The sequence below is a fragment of the Leptodactylus fuscus genome, chromosome 1, assembly GCF_031893055.1.
Source record: "Leptodactylus fuscus isolate aLepFus1 chromosome 1, aLepFus1.hap2, whole genome shotgun sequence".
Taxonomy (NCBI): Eukaryota; Metazoa; Chordata; class Amphibia; order Anura; family Leptodactylidae; genus Leptodactylus; species Leptodactylus fuscus.
In genome coordinates this window covers 172,000,889-172,024,814 of record NC_134265.1, presented here as the reverse complement: position 1 = coordinate 172,024,814, position 23,926 = coordinate 172,000,889, and the positions used below count along the sequence as shown (strand labels likewise).

The window sequence follows — 23,926 nt, the reverse complement described above, 5'->3', positions numbered from 1 at the left end:
AAAGGTCAGAGCCGGCCAAGAGGCTGTTCGGAAAAGTTGGTATAAACCTGGGTATGCACATCCTGATATTGCTTTTTGTTCTAGCAACTGGGTCATGTAGGGGACTAGGAACACACATCAACAAGAAGAAATCAGATTTCTGAACGATGTAACAGTCCTATTTCTTCATTGACAACTTCAGCAGTGGTACTATTGTCAGTGTCACTGGGACGACTGTTAAGGTGGGGCTGGTGTCAGACATTTGTACTCCTCCATGAGACAGTTAAGTATTATGTCACGGACCTTACACACATAATTGGCAGTAAATAGGTCACCTATGACCAGGTAATACAAGGATGCCCATTATTCTGAATTTTTAATGGTATTTTTTAATAAAATGATGTCTGATCTCTGGCTATTATAGTTAGCAGTGTCACTTTTGTCTCTGAGATAAGTACATGAGGCTAAATATGTGTCTGCAATGTGACAATTCTTTACTAGCTTAAATTATATACTCTTATTACACAGCAAAATAGGACACCCCTGTGGTCCAGTATTCATCACTCACCAAAAGTCACATTTATGGGACTGTATATTGTTCAACTGGACATATACATAGGAGGCCTCAAGTCTGTGTCAGTGCTTACTTGTTTCTGGTGGTACCAACTGTCCTGTGGGTTACCACCTACCTTTAATATAAACGTGTAGAAAAACCACACATGCCCATATGGAGTTATATATCCCTGTGTGTGAATAAAAAGGTTGTTCAGTTTTTGAGTTTTTTTCTTCTCCACACGTCAGATTTATTATAGAAATTTCTGTAACTATTCTATACATTAATGGTTTTTGTATAAATTCAAGGACATTTAGAAGAAATTTCCCCCAGCATGTGAATGGGATGCAAATTGTTGCATGAATTTTGTTGTGGAATCTGCAGGAAATCCATGTCAAATGCTTTAGGGTAGCTGCCAAAGGGCCCACTTGTACTTGGTGTAATTCTTGGAACGTTACTTGCTGAAGAGTTGTTTGTTTGAGCTTTAGGGCACATACAGTTATATTATGATTGGCCAACTATTGGGCATCTCTTATGCTGCTTGCAAGAAACAGACCTCTGATGGTTTCCATGTTGTGTGGCCGCTGGTTGGACAGACATGTACATGAGTAATATTGGGAATTAAGCTGAGTTGCAATACTAGACCCAGCTCTCTTTGGCAAGTGGTAGATTTCTGTATTCAGTCCAATATTGTGTCAGTTGTGGGTAGTAGAGTTGCTGTTATTGGTGACGCTGGCATTGGTACTTGTATCTTAAGGTGGGTATTGGCCGCCAGTGATCATATCAAATGTTTTATTTATATGGCTAAGTCTTAGAAGAAAATTTGTATGTGTCGCTCTCTCCTCTGTAAGCCATTCAGCAGAGCCAAGATTGGTCACATGACAGATTTCTGCCATTCCGGCTCCATCGCAACAGAAAGTTTCCTGTTTCTATGGAGTGAGGGATGTGACCCCCTGCCTCTGTCCTCTGAATGTGGGGAGCTTTAGAGGGGAAAACTAGATCTGCTCTGATAAAGTATTGTCCTTGTGACCCTTCCCTTTTATCTCATATGGATATTTCATAGCTATATATTGAAAGTACTGTACATATAACAGTTGTACAACATGTGATCCAGAAAAGGAGTATTGCAGGCATTGGCACTGATGGAAAACTGTTCTTGTCACACATGCTCATAATAGCTGATGCAGAATAGGGTTTCATGTGCCTTGCTATATATATCCATACAGTAGTATATTGCATATCACACTTTACATGAACAGTTCTAAAACTTGCTGGACTATCATATTTTGCAACATTGTAACATGCAAATATGTAAACGTAACTTGTATATTTAGTTCCGTGTGTTTCTCTGTATCCTCTACTGCTCTCCATTAATATCAGTATAATAAGTATTTGGTAGAATGTTGTATAATTGTAACAACCACTTTACTGAGCCAGAAATATATTCTGAGCAGTCGTCACCTCTTCTCCCATGGTTTACACCAGTCCGCTATGCTGCGAAGAAAGCGGCTGTTAACGTTGGTGTGATAAAACAATGAAAACAACTAAACAAGCTTTGGATATACAGTAGATATGTACAGTGATAAAATCTCTTTTGATATTAGTTTAGATTGGAATTGAAGACATTCTGAATAACTCTCTTATGATACGCATTAAAAAAAAAAAAATGATGCACCCAGATAGAAGTGTTAGATGGCTGAAAAACTTGGCATGCAAATATGCAATTCATATCACGTAACCGATCAGGTTTGCTGATAATAAAAACTTATGTAAGTGACGGAAACTTATCACCGTCCATTTAGGTAGAGTAAGTTTTAGGGCTAGTTCACACGGGGACATGGACGCTGATTTTGACAGCAGATTTTGCGGCCAAATCAGCATCCATACAATGTCCACACTATGTGAACTGCTCCCGCCACGACCATCGCGTTCGCTGCTTTCACCTCCGCTGTCAGCTCAAATGAATGAGCCGACATGGAGGGCGCTGCGGCTGGGCGGAAGCCGCGGCTCATCGCGAGCGGCTTCCGCCCGAAAAATAGGTCATGTCGCTTCTTTTTCTGCTAGCGAGCTAGCAGAAAAAAAAAGCGAGCAGTTCACATAGGGATACATTGTATGGACGCTGATTTGGCCGCGAAATCCGCTGTCAAAATCAGCGTCTATGTCTCCGTGTGAACTAGCCCTTAAATAAAAATGGATCAGCTACTGCAGGACAGAAAAGTAGGACAAACCACACTTTTAGAGTCCCACAAACAAACGTTGAAGACCAAAGCCCAGGAACGTTATGAAATGCCCCAAAGCATGTTTCCCTAATTTGCTTACAAAAAAAATGGCTATTTAGGGGCCGCACGGTGGCTCAGTGGTTAGCACTGCAGCCTTGCAGCGCTGGAGTCCTGGTGTTCAAATCCTGCCAAGGGCAAAAAACCATCTGCAAGGAGTTTGTATGTTCTCCCTGTGTTTGCATGGCTTTCCATCCCATATTCCAAAAGACATACTGATAGGGAAAAATGTACATTGTGAGCTCTATGTCGGGCTCATAATCTACATTTAAAAAAAAAAAAAAAAAAAAAAAAAGGCTATTTACATTAAAATGGGGCTCCAAAGCTATAGAAAAGAGGCATATTTGGAAACTGTAGAACATGGGTCGGCAACCCCTGGCATGGCAGACCAAGTCCTCGCCCATCAGTTTCAATATGATCAAAGATGGCGGAAATGAAACAGCTATTATTGTACGCTGGGGTCTCTTCAGACTCCAGAGTAAAAAAAAAACAAACAAAAACCAGAGGCCCAGGGGAGGTGATCAAACATAAAATAATTTTACTCTCTTCTTCTGCGCTCTGGAGCAGCACCCTGCTGTCTTCGGCACTTCTGCCTGATCGCTGGTAGGGCCTCAGTGGCTACGTCGGCGTCATTACACATAATGATGCTGATGTGACCCCTGAGACCCAGTCAGCCGTTGTGATTTCAGGGGCCACTATGGGACATACCGTATTTTTCGGACTATAAGACGCACTTTTTTTCCTCCAAATATGGGAGGAAAGAAGAGGTGCGTCTTATAGTCCGAATGTAGTAGTGGCCGATGGGGCAAGCACATAAACTTGCAGCGCCAGTTTAGTCCGGTCAGTTAGAAGCAAAGGAGGTATGTCAATGGTCTGCGAGTGGTTACCGTATCATGTCCCTACATTTCAAAAAAAAAAAATTGAAAGCTATGAAAAAAAAATATCTAAAAAAAAAAAAAAAAAAAAAGTTCTAATCACCCCCATATTCCTAGAATACATATAAAACAAAAACATTACTGTGAAACACATTAGGAATCCTTGTGTCCGAAAACCCCCGATCTACAAACTTACGAAAATATTTTTCTCGTATGGTGAATGCTGTAGCAGAGAAAAAATTGGTACTATTCCGTTATCGAGCCAGCAGAACTGTTCAGCACCAACATCGGGACATGCTGAACTGCTGACTGCTGGTCCGATGCTGGCTGGCACTGGAGCTGTGTAAAGGAGCAGCGGATCACAGGACGCCAGAGACGCGCGCCCAGACCCTGCCCTCACTCGCAGTGCAGAGAGGACGCGGGTTGACTTGGGGATTGCGGTGATTGTCGGTGAGCACAAGCTTGTCAGCGGCCGGGCTGCACGTCCCAGTGCCGGGAGGCGGACACTGTGAGGATGTCACCCCCTGATGCTGCGGCTGCAGTGACACGCACACACACCACCTGTTACGGTGGCACACCGTTTACGCCAGGCCAGGCTCCACCATACTCTCCACACCGCAAGTGAGGGCAGGGTCTGGGTGCCCATCTCTGGTGTCCTGTGATTCTCTGCTTTTTTTTTTCCTATTTTCCTCCTCTAAAACCTTAGTGCGTCTTATGGTCCGAAAAATATGGTAATACTGTGTGCAGGGGCTGCTATGGGATATTATACTGTGTGAAGGGGACACTCTGGGACATAATTCTATGTAATGGTGTGTTTTTACATAGGCAGGTTTTTTATGTAGACTATGAGCCACATATAGGGCTCACAATCTACATTTTTCCCTATCAGTATATCTTTGGAGTATGGGAGGAAATCCATGCAAACAGGGAGAACAGACAAACTCCTTGCAGATGTTGTTCCTGGCAGGATTTGATCCCAGGAATCCAGTGCTGCAAGCCTGCACTGTTACCCACTGAACCACCATGTTGCCCCTCAGTAGTTTTTTGTGTGTGTAAAAATGCACAATATAAATGCAGCTTTACATCGAAGTAAAAGTACCAGTGGCTTAAGAATATAGCTGCATCCAGATATATAGTGTGTTACCTCTGTAAGGATGCTGCCATATGGTGCTCCTGGACACATACATTTACCACTAACTGGGGGCTACACATGGGCTTTCATTGCTTCTAATGGGAAAGTACTGGTGTGTCCCAGGAAATAGCAGTAAAGGCATGCATCTTAAAGCATCTTGTGGCAGCACTTCTGTGTTATGGTTTGTCCTATATGACTTTAGTATAGGGGTTGTCAGTCTTACTTTTATTACTTGGAACTCCAAGTACCTCTTTTTTTAATTTAAATTTGCACTCCGAACAAAAAAAAAGGTTGCCTACCCCTGCTTAAGAATCTCCACTAAAAAGTAGATTAGGGGCAACAAAGTGGTTAGCCTTGCAGTGCTGAAGTCCTGGGTTCGAATCCCGCCAGGAACAACATCTGCAAGGAATTTGTATGTTCTCCCTGTGTTTGCTGGGATTTCCTCCCACTCTATGAAGAAAAAATTAAAAATGGAAAAAAAAGAAAAAAAAGTACAGTTTAATAAAAAAAAAAAAAAAACCATGTACACCCAGCCTAAGGTGTTTATTTCTGAAACGGCACCACTCCTGTACAAGGGCTGTGTCTGGTATTGCACCTTCTAAACTACAATACCACATGCAAATGGAGGAAGGGTGCACTGCAGTTGTAACAATGATTGCATACTGCATAGTATATAGTTAGCCAGGCTGGAAAAAGACAGATGTCGTGAATAGAGATGAACGAGTACTATTCGAAACTCCCGTTTCGAATAGTACGCACCCATAGGAATAGCCGGCACACAGGGGGGTTAAGCGGCCAGCCGCCGGCAAAGTCTGCGCACCAGACGCTTCCATTCATTCCTATGGGTGCGTGCTATTCGAAACGGCTGTTTTGAATAGTACTCGCTCATCTCTAGTCTTGAAGTCAACCTCTCTAAAATTCCCTGAGCAACCCTGCTCCTTTAGCTTTATGGAGGGAAAGGGGAATATTAAGCCTTTGAATGTGGTCTGATGAAATCCCTGGAACCCAGTATTTCCAGACTACTCCATTATGGATTCCATTACTCGGAATGAAAGATTCCACTTCACTTTAGACCTCTGTTATTGATTTAGTCATTACTACCTAATGCGATAGGACAATCTGCCGCATGACCTTCCTCATTTATTGATGGTAAGAGTATCTCTTCTCCATGTGCAACGTATGTACAATTGCATTTTTATTCCAAGAACTGAACAATAGAGAAATATTTATACATACATATATATAGTTGTGTTTTTACTTAAAGGAGTTGTTCAGGAATTAAAAAATAAAATATAATGATGAAGGGTCAAGATGTGATAACACGCCAATCTACCAACACTGTTATTCTGAATCTTCCTAGATTCCCTGGTGGCCTCTACTTCCTGGTTTAACAAAGAGCCCTCCCATGCCCCCCCCCCCCCAACTAAATCTAAATGACATTTATTATACATTAGTTTTACTGCAATATATCTGTCATGTGATTGACATAAATTAAATTTTTGCCTCTCCGCTGACGTCCCAGGGTATTGGTCTAAGGGATATCTGCATGCTAGAATATCACTGGAAAGAAGCCTGCCCCCCTCCCCAGCCCCATTATACTTACCTGTACCTCTGTGCCTATCCAGACCCCAGGACGTTCATATTATAGCGTGTGGGGGCCTCTGTGAAGCATTATACCATGTGGGGAACACTGTGGAATCTATTATGCTGTGCGGGGGCCATCGTGGAGCATATTATACTGTTCTGGGGCCACTGTGTGTGGAACATATTATAGTGTTTATGTATGTGTGCACAATAGTGTGTATATATATATATATATATATATATATATACAGTCCTATGAAAAAGTTTGGGCACCCCTATTAATCAATCATTTTTTGTTCTAAATATTTTGGTGTTTGCAACAGCCATTTCAGTTTGATATATCTAATAACTGATGGACACAGTAATATTTCAGGATTGAAATGAGGTTTATTGTACTAACAGAAAATGTGCAATATGCATTAAACCAAAATTTGACCGGTGCAAAAGTATGGGCACCCTTATCATTTTATTGATTTGAATTCCCCTAACTACTTTTTACTGACTTACTGAAGCACAAAATTGGTTTTGTAACCTCAGTGAGCTTTGAACTTCATAGCCAGATGTATCCAATCATAAGAAAAGGTATTTAAGGTGGCCAATTGCAAGTTGATCTCCTATTTGAATCTCCTCTGAAGAGTGGCATCATGGGCTACTCAAAACAACTCTCAAATGATCTGAAAACAAAGATTGTTCAACATAGTTGTTCAGGGGAAGGATACAAAAAGTTGTCTCAGAGATTTAACCTGTCAGTTTCCACTGTGAGGAACATAGTAAGGAAATGGAAGACCACAGGAACAGTTCTTGTTAAGCCCAGAAGTGGCAGGCCAAGAAAAATATCAGAAAGGCAGAGAAGAAGAATGGTGAGAACAGTCAAGGACAATCCACAGACCACCTCCAAAGAGCTGCAGCATCATCTTGCTGCAGATGGTGTCACTGTGCATCGGTCAACTATACAGCGCACTTTGCACAAATAGAAGCTGTATGGGAGAGTGATGAGAAAGAAGCCGTTTCTGCACGTACGCCACAAATAGAGTTGCCTGAGGTATGAAAAAGCACATTTGGACAAGGCAGCTTCATTTTGGAAACAAAAATTGAGTTGTTTGGTTATAAAAAAAGGCGTTATGCATGGCGTCCAAAAAGAAACAGCATTCCAAGAAAAACACATGCTACCCACTGTAAAATTTGGTGGAGGTTCCATCATGCTTTGGGGCTGTGTGGCCAATGCCGGCATCGGGAATCTTGTTAAAGTTGAGGGTCGCATGGATTCCACTCAGTATCAGCAGATTCTTGAGAATAATGTTCAAGAATCAGTGACGAAGTTGAAGTTACGCCGGGGATGGATATTTCAGCAAGACAATGATCCAAAACACCGCTCCAAATCCTCAGGCATTCATGCAGAGGAACAATTACAATGTTCTGGAATGGCCATCCCAGTCCCCAGACCTGAATATCATCGAACATCTGTGGGATGATTTGAAGCGGGCTGTCCATGCTCGGCGACCATCTAACTTAACTGAACTTGAATTGTTTGTCCAAAATACCTTTATCCAGGATCCAGGAACTGATTAAAAGCTACAGGAAGCGACTAGAGGCTGTTATCTTTGCAAAAGGAGGATCTACTAAATATTAATGTCACTTTTCTGTTGAGGTGCCCATACTTTTGCACCGGTCAAATTTTGGTTTAATGCATATTGCACATTTTCTGTTAGTACAATAAACCTCATTTCAATCCTGAAATATTACTGTGTCCATCAGTTATTAGATATATCAAACTGAAATGGCTGTTGCAAACACCAAAATATTTAGAACAAAAAATGATTAAGATTAATAGGGGTGCCCAAACTTTTTCATAGGACTGTATATATATATATATTTTTTTTTTTACAAAATATCAAAAGAAGCATGAAGAATTAATCATTTACCTGCAGCTTTCTCACTGTGACTGTAATGATGATATACAGAGGTGATTTACAATATTACAGCCAAAATTGAAGGTTCCTCTGTGAGTGAGAACTAGGAGTCTAAAGATAGCTGCTGAGGGTGTAGTGGGCGGCCTAGCTAGGGAAACAGGCAAGGGGGTGTGTGTAAGATAGAGAGGGGGAGGGATTGAGAGAGGGAGGTATTGAGAGAGGGAGGTATTGTGAGTCAGCTCATGCAATGTATCATGGAAGTTGTACGCTAAGACAGCAGGAAGCTACCCATGTAAACAAATGCAGATGATGCCAGGAGCTCACAGAGAACCCAAGAAATTGCTCAAAACACTGCTAAAGTTATTTGGGTGCACTTATTAAGCTACTAATAGCACTACCAGACATTTTTTTTTAAATTATTATTTTTTCAACCTTGGATCAAAGCACACACTTTTGGTATATGTGAAGTGAATTCAGCATATATATCACATGGACCTTATGATGGGTCAATGCTTCTGCCATTCAGAATGAACAGCAAACAGAATTTGCAACTCCTGATTTACCCAATTCATTTTTACTCAGAAAAATGTATAATTAGCCACAACTTGAGAAACATTAGTTTAGATAGAACTAGGATTACCCTTTACCAAAAGCTTCACAGAAAAAATGCCACATCGGGTGATACATGGCTTTACATGCTGCCGTTGAGCCCATAACTCAATATACCCATCTCTTGGCTAGCCCAAATGACTGTAAACTTTTACTGTTACCTACATTTTGGTATGTTTTCGGATGAGTTGTTCATCTGGATTGTCAATTCCATCCCTGTTTAGCATTTAAAGGGATTCTACCACTAAAACACATTTTTTTCTAGTTACCACGTCGGAATAGCCTTTAAAAAGGCTATTCGTCTCCTACCTTTGGAAGTGTTCTCCGCCACGCCGTTCGTTCAAAATACCGGTTTGTACCGGTATGCTAATTAGATTTCTCGCAGCGATGGGGGCATCCCCATTGCAGCTCGAAAACCGACCGCAGCGCCGCCTCTATGGTCTTTGGTATCCTCCCCTTCCTTCTTCAGCGTCCTGTCGGAGGTCTGCGCAGTACGCTCTGTTCGGCGAAGATTGCCGAACGTACTGCGCATGCGCGAAATTGCGGTCCCAGCCATAGTGCGGGCACCGCAATTTCGCGCATGTGCAGTACGTTCGGCAATCTTCGCCGAACAGAGCGTACTGCGCAGGCCTCCGACAGGACGCTGAAGAAGGAAGGGGAGGATACCAAAGACCATAGAGGCGGCGCTGCGGTCGGTTTTCGAGCTGCAATGGGGACGCCCCCATCGCTTCTCCTGCGATGGGGACGCCCCCATCGCTGAGAGAAATCTAATTAGCATACCGGTACAAACCGGTATTTTGAACGAACGGGCGGCGGAGAGCACTTCCAAAGGTAGGAGACGAATAGCCTTTTTAAAGGCTATTCCGACGTGGTAACTAGAAAAAAATGTGTTTTAGTGGTAGAATCCCTTTAAAGAATGGCTTGTGGGGGCTGTCAGTGGCATAGAGAACATGCCTTTCATGTGTCATTGTTAAAGGGATTCTATCATTAAAATGACATTTTGTCCCTAACACGTAGGAATAGCCTTAAGAAAGGCTATACTTCTCCTACCTTTAGATGTCTTCTTCGCACCACCATTCGGTAGAAATCTTGTTTTTTTTCTGTGTGCAAATGAGTTCGCTCGCAGCACTGGGAGCGTGTCCAATGCTGTGAGAGAAATCTCCAATGCCGCCTCTATCATTCGTCTGGAATGGCCTCTCTCTGCATCTTCTTCCGGCTGGGGTGAAACTTCTACGCATGCACAGTTGGCTCTGCCATCAGGCCTTGGGCAGAGCCGACTGCACATGCCCGCGGCCATTTTTTTGTGGAGTTGCTGCTTTTATTATGCCTATATGGAACACACCAGCGTCTCTGCTTTTTGAAATTGCAGCATTTCCACTGCTATTTTTCTACAGTGTGTTGGTGGCATTAGACAGAATCCCATTCACTTTGCAGGTACTTTGTAAGGTACTGTGGCCAAATTGTGGCGTTTACACGACGTGGGGCACCAGCCTAACTAAACACTTTCTAGCAGAAACCTTCTAGCAGTATGTCTTAAAAACATTTGATGTATCAATAGATTATCAAGCATCACGTAGCTTGTGTCTTCACAGTTGTTATGTCCGGCATGAATCGGAATCAGTTTAGAGGCCAGAAGTTTTGACCCAAAACAAGCCTATTTTCACTTAGCGTCACAGATTTCTCTTGCAGACATGAAATAATTTAAGAAATTATACTAGATTTGCCCTGTTGACCAGATTAGCCATTGTGACTGGAGTGTAAGGGAAGCTTGGATTAATTCAATTAACATGCTCATCTGCCATGGGGAGTAAATCCATTTTAATCTCTCATTCATTAGTTAGGATTCTCCTAAAGGATGTACGTATTAGCCATGTGCTATACCTCACTGTTCTACGTCTAGCAGTATGGTAAAAGGAGCTAACACTAAACAATACATTGTGAGGGCTCTAACTGCACAACCTGATGATATTCATTTCAGTATCAGTAAAACTGGTGGCCTCTGTAATATACAGCACAGAATATTGTCTTTATAGAAATATTGCAAACTGATAGAGTAGGTGATGTATACTTAATGTAGTTCATATTAAATTTACAGGCATTATTATCCTACTTTCTGGCCTTTAAGACCGATCATCAGTTGAAGATCATCTGCGGATTCATGGATCATTGAGCTGTGTTACAAAGTACAGACACTATACAATGTACGTCACCGTGCAGAGGCTGCAGTGGTCACCTGAAAGCTTCAGTCTCTCCAGACAGCTGATTCATGAGGATCCTGAGTGGTGGACCCTTGGTGATCTTCAATCCATGACCTATCCCATCATCCATTGATAAATCCCTTTTCATCCCTTTCCAACACTTGCCGTACAAAAAATTCTGAGCCTTTAAAGTTGGTGGCCGGTGTGCTGCAGGATGGCTGCCATAGGCACTGGGTCTCTGCATTAATTTACTGCAGAGAGCCAGAGCTATTGCCCGAAATCAAAGTTCTCAAGATCGTGGGAGCCATCCTGTTCCTGGTCCACAACCTCCCTCCCCCATAGCGCAGCGCAGCTTTATTTTTCATTGCGATTTTGCAGAGTTTACCTCTGCTAACTCTCGGCCCTTGTTATAGTTATATGGAGAATGCCAGCGTTTCTGTAGGTATAATTGATATGCTGCGATTTTCAAAAAACACAAGTAAATGCAGTTTTTTCACTGCAGATTTTTTTTCTGGCTAATCCCATCCACTTTGCAGGTAACGTAAAAACCTTTTTGCAATGTGGGGCTTCAGCCAAATATTATGACTGCAGTGTGGTATACCGTATTTGAGATTGCCTTATTGCATATTTTATTTTAGGGTAAATTCTGCCACCACTAGTCTACATTATGTTTTTGCTTGCTGACATCGCCTGTCATTGTAATAAATCACAGTGTTAGATGGCTGGATGCCTAGGAAATACAGAGATTAGTACAAGAGTTGACAGCTTCTGAGTAAAATAAACCAAGTTTATGAAGAGGAAAACTAAACAGAAACAGGAATTGTCGTCCTTACTAGCTGTCCATATTTTATTTACCAAGTTGTATTATGATAAGCAGGGCTGTAGCTGTTTTAATGTGGAAAGGTAGTAACACACCTAGGCTTTGATCATAAAAGGAACCTGTCAGGGCTATTTGGGGAAGTAAACCACCCAGAGGTCCTTATGGACCTAGGATGATGCTGTCGCTGGACTAAATGGGTCTTCCAGCGAGGGTTTCAACGCTTCTATTTGTGATGAACCACAGGTTTCTGGGTTGGTTCTGACCTTTGGTAATGACTGGACCGCAGAGGAGGTACTAGGGGCAGGGTGCTAGTGCGACTTTCCTGATCTGTGCCCTGGGTGAAGAGCTATTGGTGCCGGTACCATAGCTCTTCATAGTCAGATAATACTCGTCTATGGATGAGTACTGTGAGCAGAGGGAGGGGGCATTCCTCCCCACTCACACTGTACAGCGCTATAGACGCTGCTGTGCAGAAGGGCGTTCCTGACAGAGTGTCAGAAACGCCCTTCTGACTATGAAGAGCTATGGTACCAGCACCGATAGCTCTTCACCCGGGGCACAGATCGGGAAAACCGACAAGGCGCTGAACATAAATGGAACTGCAACCATTTTAGAGATGCCAAAGCCGTCCATGGAAGGCAACTCCTAAACAGGAGCATTTTCTGATGAGAAGGGTTGAAGAAAATTTCCCTGCAACTTAGTTAGCTAAACCAGTAGAAAGCCAAACTATCCCCGGGTGAGTGTTTCCTGAGACACAATACAGCATAGAGTGTAGAGGAATGGTATGAATGGGTGTTGTCCCCAATGGAAGCCTCTTCTAAAGGCCATGCACAAAAGATCTCGTCTACATTTGCCAGGACCCATGCTGAAAAAGATGAATACTACTGGGACTAAAATCTGGAGTGATGGAACCAATGGCTTCAAAATTGTATCCTATTAATATTATAAATGTGAATGTTTGTGGGTTTGTGAGTTTGGATGTTCGGATGTTTGTTCCTCAATCACGCAAAACCCGCTCCACCGATTTGGCTGAAATTTTTCACAAACATAGTTAATACACCCGATTGCGCAATAGGCTACTTTTCGTCACAATAGCGCACATACGTTTGTGCCAGGACCCCCACAAAACCCAAACTCACACCACCATCTCTGCAATCTCACACACTTTGGACCATAGCAAGCCACAAAATTCATATTGCCCTCTCCAGCCTCGCCCCTAACCCCACACAATCACATATACATATACTGTACCACTCTGCCCCTCACCTTAACGATACTCCAGGAGGCGCTCTATAACGCTCCGGAGCAGCCATGTTTGCCGACCCCCACCGCTCTGACAATCCGCGACACCGCCCACCCAAGTCAATACCCCTAGGCGGTCTAATAAATGCAAAAAAAAAAAGTTTAAAAAAAATATAAAAACAAATAAAAAGGATTAAAAATTCAAATCACCCCCCTTTCCCTAGAACACATATAAAAGTAGTTAAAAACTGTGAAACACATACATGTTAGGTATCCCCGTGTCCGAAATCGCCCGCTCTACAAAGCTATACAAATATTTTTCCTGTTCGGTAAACGCCGTAGCGGGAAAAATGGTCAAAAGTGCCAAACTGCTGTTTTTTCACTGTTTTGATTCTGATAAAAATTTGAATAAAAAGTGATCAAAGCAATAACATTTCCCGAAAATGGTAGAACTACAGAGTACACCCGGTCCCGCAAAAAAAGACGCCCTATGCATCCCCGTACACGGACGTATAAAAAAGTTACGGCTGTCTGAATATGGCGACTTTTCAAAAAAAAATTTTTTAACATAGTTTTGGATTTTTTTAAGGGGTCAAAATGTAAATAAAACCATATAAATTTGGTATCCCCGGAATCGTAACGAAACACAGAATACAGGGGACATGTCATTTTGGCTGCACAGTGAACGCCGTAAAACCAAAGCCCGTAAGAAAGTCGTAGAAATGCATTTTTTCTTCAAATCCACCCCATTCTGAATTTTTTCCCTGCTTCCCAGTACATTATATAGAATAAATAATAGTGGCATCATGAAAAAAAATTTGTCCCAGAAAAATTAAGACCTCATATGGCTCTGAGAGCGGAGAAATAAAAAAGTTATGGGGTTTAGAAGGAGGGGAGTCAAAAACTAAAAACCAAAATCACAAAAATGCCATCGGCGGGAAAGGGTTAACTTCAAATTCCTCTGTCCCAAAGTCACTATGTAAAGTTTCTCACAACACCGTATATATAGCAGCTCAAATACAAAGTAAGGGTGCATGCACACTACGTAACGCCGGGCGTGTATGAGAGCCGTACACGCCGGCATTACGGCAGACTGCCGAACACTTCCCATTCACTTCAATGGGAGCGCTCGTAACAGCGGCGTTTACGAGCGCTCCCATTGAAGTGAATGGGAAGTGTTCGGCAGCCCTGCTGTAACGCCGGCGTGTACGGCTCTCATACACGCCCGGCGTTACGTAGTGTGCATGCACCCTAACTTCAACACAAAAGTCTCACGTATTCTCTGAATTACAGAAACAACAAGATACAAAGTTACATTTCATATCCCATACCTTATACACACTACGAAAACCTTACCCGCGCCTGTATATACACACTTCTACAAGCACCGCAGACGAAGTCGCGGGTACCAGCTAGTGGTGTCATAAAGTAGAGGAGGACAAAGAAAAGTGCATGGTGCCTACAGTGAAATATGGTGGTGGCAGTGTTCTTATCTTGGGCTGCGTTTGTGCTGCTGGTGTAGTGGATCTGTATTTCATTGATGGTATTATGAATACACAGATGCATTACACTTTATTGAAACCAAAGATGCTACCATCACTCCGTTTCCTTGGTTATCATGCACTTTTCTGATATGACAATCATCTGAAACACACATCTTAGGTCACTGTTGAATTTCTGAAGAACAAGGGGATTCAGTGTATGTGCCCTGATCTGAACATCTATGGGAAAATTTGAAGAGACAAGTTGAGCATCACTCTCCATCCAGGCTCTAAAAGAGGTTGTTCTTGAAGTATAGAAAAACATAGATGTTGCATTAGATTGCCAATTTGTTCATTCCATGCCTAGAAGACTTGGTGCTGTCATTAAAAATCCTGGAAGTCACACAAAATAATAGATGTAGTTAGTTTTTGATGTGGGGTCTCTTAATTTTTGCATCAATTAATTTTAGTAAAACTGAAGGTGCTGTAATCTAAGGCTGTATTGGAGACTTGACCAGAAACCTCCAAAAATCGATGGATAGAAAAGTCCTCAACGGAGGACTTTTCTCTTGGCCCCATTCAGATTTGAAACACTGGACAGACCCCATCATAGTCAATGGGGTCCACCAGTGTCCATGTGTAACCACTAAAACAGTGGTCCAGATCTTTGTCATTTGGGTCCCCTGGCAGACCCGACCTACATATTGGTGTGGATGGGAACCTAGCTTGATACTGTTATGTATTTCTGTCTGGAGTAACTACAGTAACAAACAAACCTGAAAAAAACCCAAGTGATAATAATATAAGAGATTCAGAAACACTGGACTGTAAGTACAGAGCAAATTCATGCTGCCAAGCAGATAAAACATGAGGAAATAAAAGAAAAAAAATTTATGAGCAGTCAGAAGAGCTGCTTGTAATCTCATAAGTAGCCCGAAGTAGATACAAGTACAAAGAAGAGTTTTCTTAGGGTGAATTCACACTGAGTAAACGCTAGCTTATTCTGAACGTAAAACACGTTCAGAATAAGCGGCGTCTAAAGCAGCTCCATTCATCTCTATGGGAGCCGGCATACGAGCGCTCCCCATAGAAATGAATGGGCTGCTTCTTTCACTCCGTGCAGTCCCATTGAAGTGAATGGGGAGTGCCGGCGTGTACGCTCCGGCATGAGCAGAGCTTGCCGTATATGCCGGCACTCCCCATGTCTGTAGACATGCCTGTGCAGGCTGTGAGGAGAAACTCCTCCCTCTCCATTCACTGTGTGAAGAGAGAAAAGGACCACCCCCTCCACTCACTTTCTTCAAGTCTTGCCTTTATCTGGCATTTATGCACAGACTTCCTTGGTAACAAAAGAGTGAACAGTAAATTGGCTAGAAGGGAGATGCCGAATGTCAGGGGACTTTGAGAGGTTTTTCAGGTAGAAACAGCCACTTTTTAATTAAAGTGAATCATATTTTAGTGTAAAATCACTCTAATTCAAAATGCTCTATGAAATGAGACTAAGTTGTTTGAAAAGTTAGTGGCCACCTAACCTAACTTATGCTGTGGGCTTAAACAAATATTTTATGTAAGTCTTGTCAAAATGTTTGAGATTGTTCTTGTGTTCAGTGAGAGATGATTAAGTTCTTACTTTTCAACGGAAGTGTACTCTTTGATGTTGACCACAATAAGTTTTGAAACCTTTATAAAGAGAAACACACAAAAAAAAAAAACATTTAATATTGTGCAGCTCTTCACTGAAGCCAGAGTATTACACATAAAGGGGTTATGTCATAAAAAGTATTTATCCTAAGAACGGGGTGGGAGTTTTGCCCTTACTGTTCATTCATCCTGAAGAGTATAGTCAGGCTGAACGTAGGGGTGCCCCTTGGTAGATGAACTAATCTGCCCTCTCATCCTCTTCAATGAGAACATCACTGTGCTATCTCCAGTGCTCCCATTGAAGTAAATGGGAACGACAACCAGCTAGTGGAAAGCCTTACTGTGGTCAGGCTGCATGTGCAACGGAGAAAAGACCCCCATTGTCAGGGATCGGTGTGGGTTTCAGCAATTGGGCCCCCACTTTGCAGACTTCTGTGAAAAGTGCTGCAGAAAGAAACGTTTGTCACGTTTTTTCCCCACAGTGTTTTTAGGCTGTCGCTCGCTACCTGGGGACTTAACCATAAATTGTTCTTTACTGTATTTTTTTATTATTTTCACAGCCACTGTACCATTATAGTAAAAATCTGTATTCTTAAAGAGTTAATTCATATTATAAAAATATACAATAAAAGATGAGGATAGGTAACTCAGTATATAGTACGTTCTGTAACACTGTATGAGTCTGATTATGAACTGGTCTTTACTGTACACTTTGCCCATGGGGTTAGAAGTGACCTAACAGCACTGCCTGTAAAAGCCATGTCACATTGACAGACAGACCTGCGCACTTTCTTGGATTCATCTGCCAGGTTATTTATAGATGTACTGCTTGAGCCAAGTGGTTTATTTCTGATGCAGGGAAACCAGAAACTGGTCTGGAGTGTTCTGTGCATTTACTTATCCTAGAGAGCGAGAGGATTATGGAAGGAATCTACATGCACGTATTGCAAAGAGTGGAATTAGCAAGTAAGGTCAAGTGTATAAACCCGACTAGGTACCTAGATTGACTCCCACTTCTATTATTCAATTATAATAATAATTATTATTATCATTCAATTTATATACTGGGGTTTAGAGACACACACACACACACACACACACACACACACACACACATATTAGTGTTGTTATTATTTACTTATAAATACACGTAATAAAGATACCCTAATATCTCCAGAAAGGATCACACAAGGGGACACTTCTGGTCCTTTGTGATATCAACTGATGAGCTTAAAAAGCAATCAATAGCTAAAAATAATTGAATCCAGAACAGAAAGCGGCCCATCCAGTGTTCTCATCTGTAATGTTATGCAAGCCCCAGTTATCACAGACCATGTTGACATCTGCCTAGATGCCAAAGTCAAATAGAAAGGAATGAATAATGCATGAAACCTGACTAGTTCAGGAGACACCACTGACCTAAATGTATTGGGATATGATTTATTGCAATATGTTCCTGCTGTGATTTCATACCATCTTAGGTGTATGAAAGCAGTCACTCCTATTGCACATTCTCAATTATGCCTATAACTACAGACAAAAATAATATGCTGTGTACTAGGGCTGGGTGTTATGACCTAAATCAAAATCACAATTAACTGAATATTTCACCTTGATTGTGATTAATGAACCGTTATTTTAGGATACTCCCCTTTTACATACCCCACTTATTAGTTATATGCCACATAATTTTGGTTTCAGTTATTCTCGTATCAGCAATCCTGACTGGACAGTGTACAGTTCCGTATCCTTTATGGTAGGTTCACATATATTAGTTGCTTCAGTATCAGTATTTTTGTCCCTTAGTCATTACAACTGATGCCTTTATTCTGTGGGTGGGGGACCAGCAAGGAGCATTATAACATGGGGGAAGGGGGGGAGGCTAATAGTTCCCCCATACTGAATAATGCCCCATTATTGTGCCTCCTCACAGATAGGTTTTCCCCCACAGTAATTCCCTACACATAATTAAGAGTAATAGTGGCTGAAAGGAACATTCATCTCCCTGCCCGTTGTCGCCACGCCCTGATATGTTACACTTAGTGGCTGAATTTACACTGTTACCCCTAGAATTGTATTCTTTTAGCCAAAAATGTCCTTTGTCTACAACTTGTTCCCTTGAGAAAGGGACAGCTACATATCACAGAATTGTAATTTTTTTCCTGCCCTTCAATTAGGATGTGAATACCCCCAAAGTAAAGCTAAGAGTTTGCACTTTAAGCCCATATTACATTAGGTTCACACTTTTATCAAGGGGTGCAATCCAAGTAAAAATTAGTCTGATATCAGTAACTGTATGGTTCCATAAGCTTCTTAAATAAGAACACTAGCTCCTGCATTATTATCTTATAAGTCACTGACGTGTCTACAATGTCCATGTAGTTTGCTTTGCAGATCACATCTGCTGTTGTGCGTATACACCAAGTCAAACATTTTACTTGTGAGAACATTTGTTTTAAGGGAGGGTTCAGACTAATAAATAAAGCCAGCACATGGTCATTGCTACTGTTGTCATCATTGTCTTCCTTTTAACTAGTTGTATACTTGCAGAGACATAGTTCAATATTGCTAACAGGTCCTATTGAATAAAATGCTCATAAGGTAAGTCCTTAGTTGACCTGAAGCCTCACAATAAGGGCTGTCCTGGCACCAGCATGGCATGTAGATTAAACTGTCCTAGGAGGGATTATTGCTTATATGGCAGAATAATAAGATTTGCTCTGTAATCTGTGATTTTGCACTATCCGCAGAGTCTCAAACTGTTAGATCCTTCATAGAATTGACTTTGCTAGAAACTATCAGTACAGCTACTGTCCATAAGTGGATGCATTGTTTTTATCCTGCATGGAAGTATTGTCAACTAGAGATGAGCGAACAGTGTTCTATCGAACACATGTTCGATCGGATATCAGGGTGTTCGCCATGTTCGAATCGAATCGAACACCACGTGGTAAAGTGCGCCAAAATTCGATTCCCCTCCCACCTTCCCTGGCGCCTTTTTTGCACCAATAACAGCGCAGGGGAGGTGGGACAGGAACTACGACACTGGGGGCATTGAAAAAAATTGGAAAAAGTCATTGGCTGCCGAAATCAGGTGACCTCCATTTTAGACGAATAGTGGATTTCAAATCCGGGTCATATGAGAATGTGAACTTTGTGACTATGAGACAGGGATAGCTGTACAGGCAGGGATAGCTAGGGATAACCTTTATTTAGGGGGGAATGTTATTAAAAATAACTTTTTGGGGCTCTATCGGGTGTGTAATTGTGATTTTTGTGAGATAAACTTTTTCCCATAGGGATGCATTGGCCAGCGCTGATTGGCCGAATTCCGTACTCTGGCCAATCAGCGCTGGCCAATGCATTCTATTAGCTTGATGAAGCAGAGTGTGCACAAGGGTTCAAGCGCACCCTCGGCTCTGATGTAGCAGAGCCGAGGCTGCACAAGGGTTCAAGCGCACCCTCGGCTCTGATGTAGGAGAGCCGAGGGTGCACTTGAACCCTTGTGCACCCTCAGCTCTGCTACATCAGAGCCGAGGGTGCGCTTGAACCCTTGTGCACACTCTGCTTCATCAAGCTAATAGAATGCATTGGCCAGCGCTGATTGGCCAATGTATTCTATTAGCCTGATGAAGTAGAGCTGAATGTGTGTGCTAAGCACACACATTCAGCTCTACTTCATCGGGCTAATAGAATGCATTGGCCAGCGCTGATTGGCCAGAGTACGGAACTCGACCAATCAGCGCTGGCTCTGCTGGAGGAGGCGGAGTCTAAGATCGCTCCACACCAGTCTCCATTCAGGTCCGACCTTAGACTCCGCCTCCTCCGGCAGAGCCAGCGCTGATTGGCCGAAGGCTGGCCAATGCATTCCTATGCGAATGCAGAGACTTAGCAGTGCTGAGTCAGTTTTGCTCAACTACACATCTGATGCACACTCGGCACTGCTACATCAGATGTAGCAATCTGATGTAGCAGAGCCGAGGGTGCACTAGAACCCCTGTGCAAACTCAGTTCACACTAATAGAATGCATTGGCCAGCGCTGATTGGCCAATGCATTCTATTAGCCCGATGAAGTAGAGCTGAATGTGTGTGCTAAGCACACACATTCAGCACTGCTTCATCAAGCCAATACAATGCATTAGCCAGTGCTGATTGGCCAGAGTACGGAATTCGGCCAATCAGCGCTGGCTCTGCTGGAGGAGGCGGAGTCTAAGGTCGGACCTGAATGGAGACTGGTGTGGAGCGATCTTAGACTCCGCCTCCTCCAGCAGAGCCAGCGCTGATTGGTCGAGTTCCGTACTCTGGCCAATCAGCGCTGGCCAATGCATTCTATTAGCCCGATGAAGTAGAGCTGAATGTGTGTGCTTAGCACACACATTCAGCTCTACTTCATCAGGCTAATAGAATACATTGGCCAATCAGCGCTGGCCAATGCATTCTATTAGCTTGATGAAGCAGAGTGTGCACAAGGGTTCAAGCGCACCCTCGGCTCTGATGTAGCAGAGCCGAGGCTGCACAAGGGTTCAAGTGCACCCTCGGCTCTCCTACATCAGAGCCGAGGGTGCGCTTGAACCCTTGTGCAGCCTCGGCTCTGCTACATCAGAGCCGAGGGTGCGCTTGAACCCTTGTGCACACTCTGCTTCATCAAGCTAATAGAATGCATTGGCCAGCACTGATTGGCCAGAGTACGGAATTCGGCCAATCAGCGCTGGCCAATGCATTCTATTAGCCCGATGAAGTAGAGCTGAATGTGTGTGCTAAGCACACACATTCAGCACTGCTTCATCACGCCAATACAATGCATTAGCCAGTGCTGATTGGCCAGAGTACGGAATTCGGCCAATCAGCGCTGGCTCTGCTGGAGGAGGCGGAGTCTAAGATCGCTCCACACCAGTCTCCATTCAGGTCCGACCTTAGACTCCGCCTCCTCCAGCAGAGCCAGCGCTGATTGGCCGAATTCCGTACTCTGGCCAATCAGCACTGGCTAATGCATTGTATTGGCTTGATGAAGCAGTGCTGAATGTGTGTGCTTAGCACACACATTCAGCTCTACTTCATCGGGCTAATAGAATGCATTGGCCAATCAGCGCTGGCCAATGCATTCTATTAGCGTGAACTGAGTTTGCACAGGGGTTCTAGTGCACCCTCGGCTCTGCTACATCAGATTGCTACATCTGATGTAGCAGTGCCGAGTGTGCATCAGATGTGTAGTTGAGCAAAACTGACTCAGCACTGCTAAGTCTGCATTCGCATAGGAATGCATTGGCCAGCCTTCGGCCAATCAGCGCTGGCTCTGCCGGAGGAGGCGGAGTCTAAGGTCGGACCTGAATGGAGACTGGTGTGGAGCTATCTTAGACTCCGCCTCCTCCAGCAGAGCCAGCGCTGATTGGCCGAATTCCGTACTCTGGCCAATCAGCACTGGCTAATGCATTGTATTGGCTTGATGAAGCAGTGCTGAATGTGTGTGCTTAGCACACACATTCAGCTCTACTTCATCGGGCTAATAGAATGCATTGGCCAGCGCTGATTGGCCGAATTCCGTACTCTGGCCAATCAGCACTGGCTAATGCATTGTATTGGCTTGATGAAGCAGTGCTGAATGTGTGTGCTTAGCACACACATTCAGCTCTACTTCATCGGGCTAATAGAATGCATTGGCCAATCAGCGCTGGCCAATGCATTCTATTAGCGTGAACTGAGTTTGCACAGGGGTTCTAGTGCACCCTCGGCTCTGCTACATCAGATTGCTACATCTGATGTAGCAGTGCCGAGTGTGCATCAGATGTGTAGTTGAGCAAAACTGACTCAGCACTGCTAAGTCTGCATTCGCATAGGAATGCATTGGCCAGCCTTCGGCCAATCAGCGCTGGCTCTGCCGGAGGAGGCGGAGTCTAAGGTCGGACCTGAATGGAGACTGGTGTGGAGCTATCTTAGACTCCGCCTCCTCCAGCAGAGCCAGCGCTGATTGGTCGAGTTCCGTACTCTGGCCAATCAGCACTGGCCAATGCATTTCTATGGGGAAAAGTTAGCTTGCGAAAATCGCAAACTGACAGGGATTTCCATGAAATAAAGTGACTTTTATGCCCCCAGACATGCTTCCCCTGCTGTCCCAGTGTCATTCCAGGGTGTTGGTATCATTTCCTGGGGTGTCATAGTGGACTTGGTGACCCTCCAGACACGAATTTGGGTTTCCCCCTTAACGAGTTTATGTTCCCCATAGACTATAATGGGGTTCGAAACCCATTCGAACACTCGAACAGTGAGCGGCTGTTCGAATCGAATTTCGAACCTCGAACATTTTAGTGTTCGCTCATCTCTATTGTCAACACATTTAATTTGTAATTCACATTTGTATTTTCCATAGGAAGCTTTGCAGAGGATCATCACAACACTTGCTAATAAAAACGATGAAATTCAGAATTTTATTGACACTTTAAGTCATGTACTGAAAGGTGTGCAGGTAAGTGTCAAATCAAAGAACTATAGTAATGTGCATAAGTTATGTGACTGTATTATACTGTATGTGGATTTAAAGAGGACCTTTCACCATTTTGCCCACATGCAGTTCTATATACTGCTGGAAAGCTGACAGTGCACTGAGTTCAGCGCACTGTCGGCTTTCCCGATGTGGGCCCGGTGTGAAGAGCTTATGGTCCCGGTACCGTAGCTCTTCTATGGTCAGAACGGCGTTTCTGACAGTTAGCCAGAGACGTCCTTCTTCACAGCACAGCCAATCGCGCCATAGACTAGCATTATCAAGGAGGGAGGGGGGAGTTCCTCCCGGCTCTCACAGCACAGTGCGATTGGCTGTGCTGTGAAGAAGGACGTCTCTGGCTAACTGTCAGAAACGCCCTTCTGACCATAGAAGAGCTACGGTACCGGACCGTAACCTCTTCACACCGGGCCCACATCGGGAAAGCCGACAGTGTGCTGAACTCAGCACACTGTCAGCTTTCCGGCAGTAAATAGAACTGCCTGTGGGCAAAATGGTGGAAGGTCCTCTTTAAAGCCTATCACCATCTCCACCTAACCACCAACTCCATTTCTTAGCATCCACTAATAGGCACTACTCAACCGATTCCCAAACAGTTAGACTTTTTTCCCTCTCTTCCTGAGCAGTAAGTGCAGTTAGTGTTGGTGCCTGATGTGCTATTTAAGCTCTGTTATGTCAAAAGGGCAGTCAGGGGTGTGATTCAGAGCGCCAATCAGAGGCAGACAGAGTCAGAGCTCAGAATCGCAAACCTAGCCTTCTCAAGTCTGACACAGCTCAACTGACCATACAGAGCCTAAGTAGCAGATCAGGCACCAAAATTAACACTACAAATTACTCAGGAATGGAGGGGCTAGAGAAAACATTACAGTGGTGCCTGGATCAATGGCGTAGCACTTATTAAATGATTCAAAGACCTGGACTTGGCAAGGTCCTCTTTAAATGGATTATTCAGCCAATAAAAAATATTTAAGCTCAGGATGGTACCAAATGATAAGTGTTCCTCGTGAATATGTATGGATATAGAAGCATTTGATTACAGCAGCCATTCACTGGCTGTAGGGGGTCAACGCTGAGGTCAGCAAGTGTCTGCAGCAGTCATATGACCCTGTCTCAGGTCATCATTGATGCAGTA

General features: G+C 43.4%; 1 protein-coding gene across 3 annotated transcripts in view; it reads left to right on the top strand.

Moving 5' to 3' along the window:
- The window catches only part of FSD1L (fibronectin type III and SPRY domain containing 1 like), a 57,349-nt gene that overhangs the window by 870 nt on the left and 32,553 nt on the right, over window positions 1–23,926 (top strand). For all 3 annotated transcript variants that reach the window (XM_075280079.1, XM_075280070.1, XM_075280061.1), the window contains exon 2: window positions 22,666–22,761. In XM_075280079.1, coding sequence (XP_075136180.1) covers window positions 22,666–22,761 — 96 coding nt within the window. The remainder of the gene's footprint in view (window positions 1–22,665; window positions 22,762–23,926) is intronic.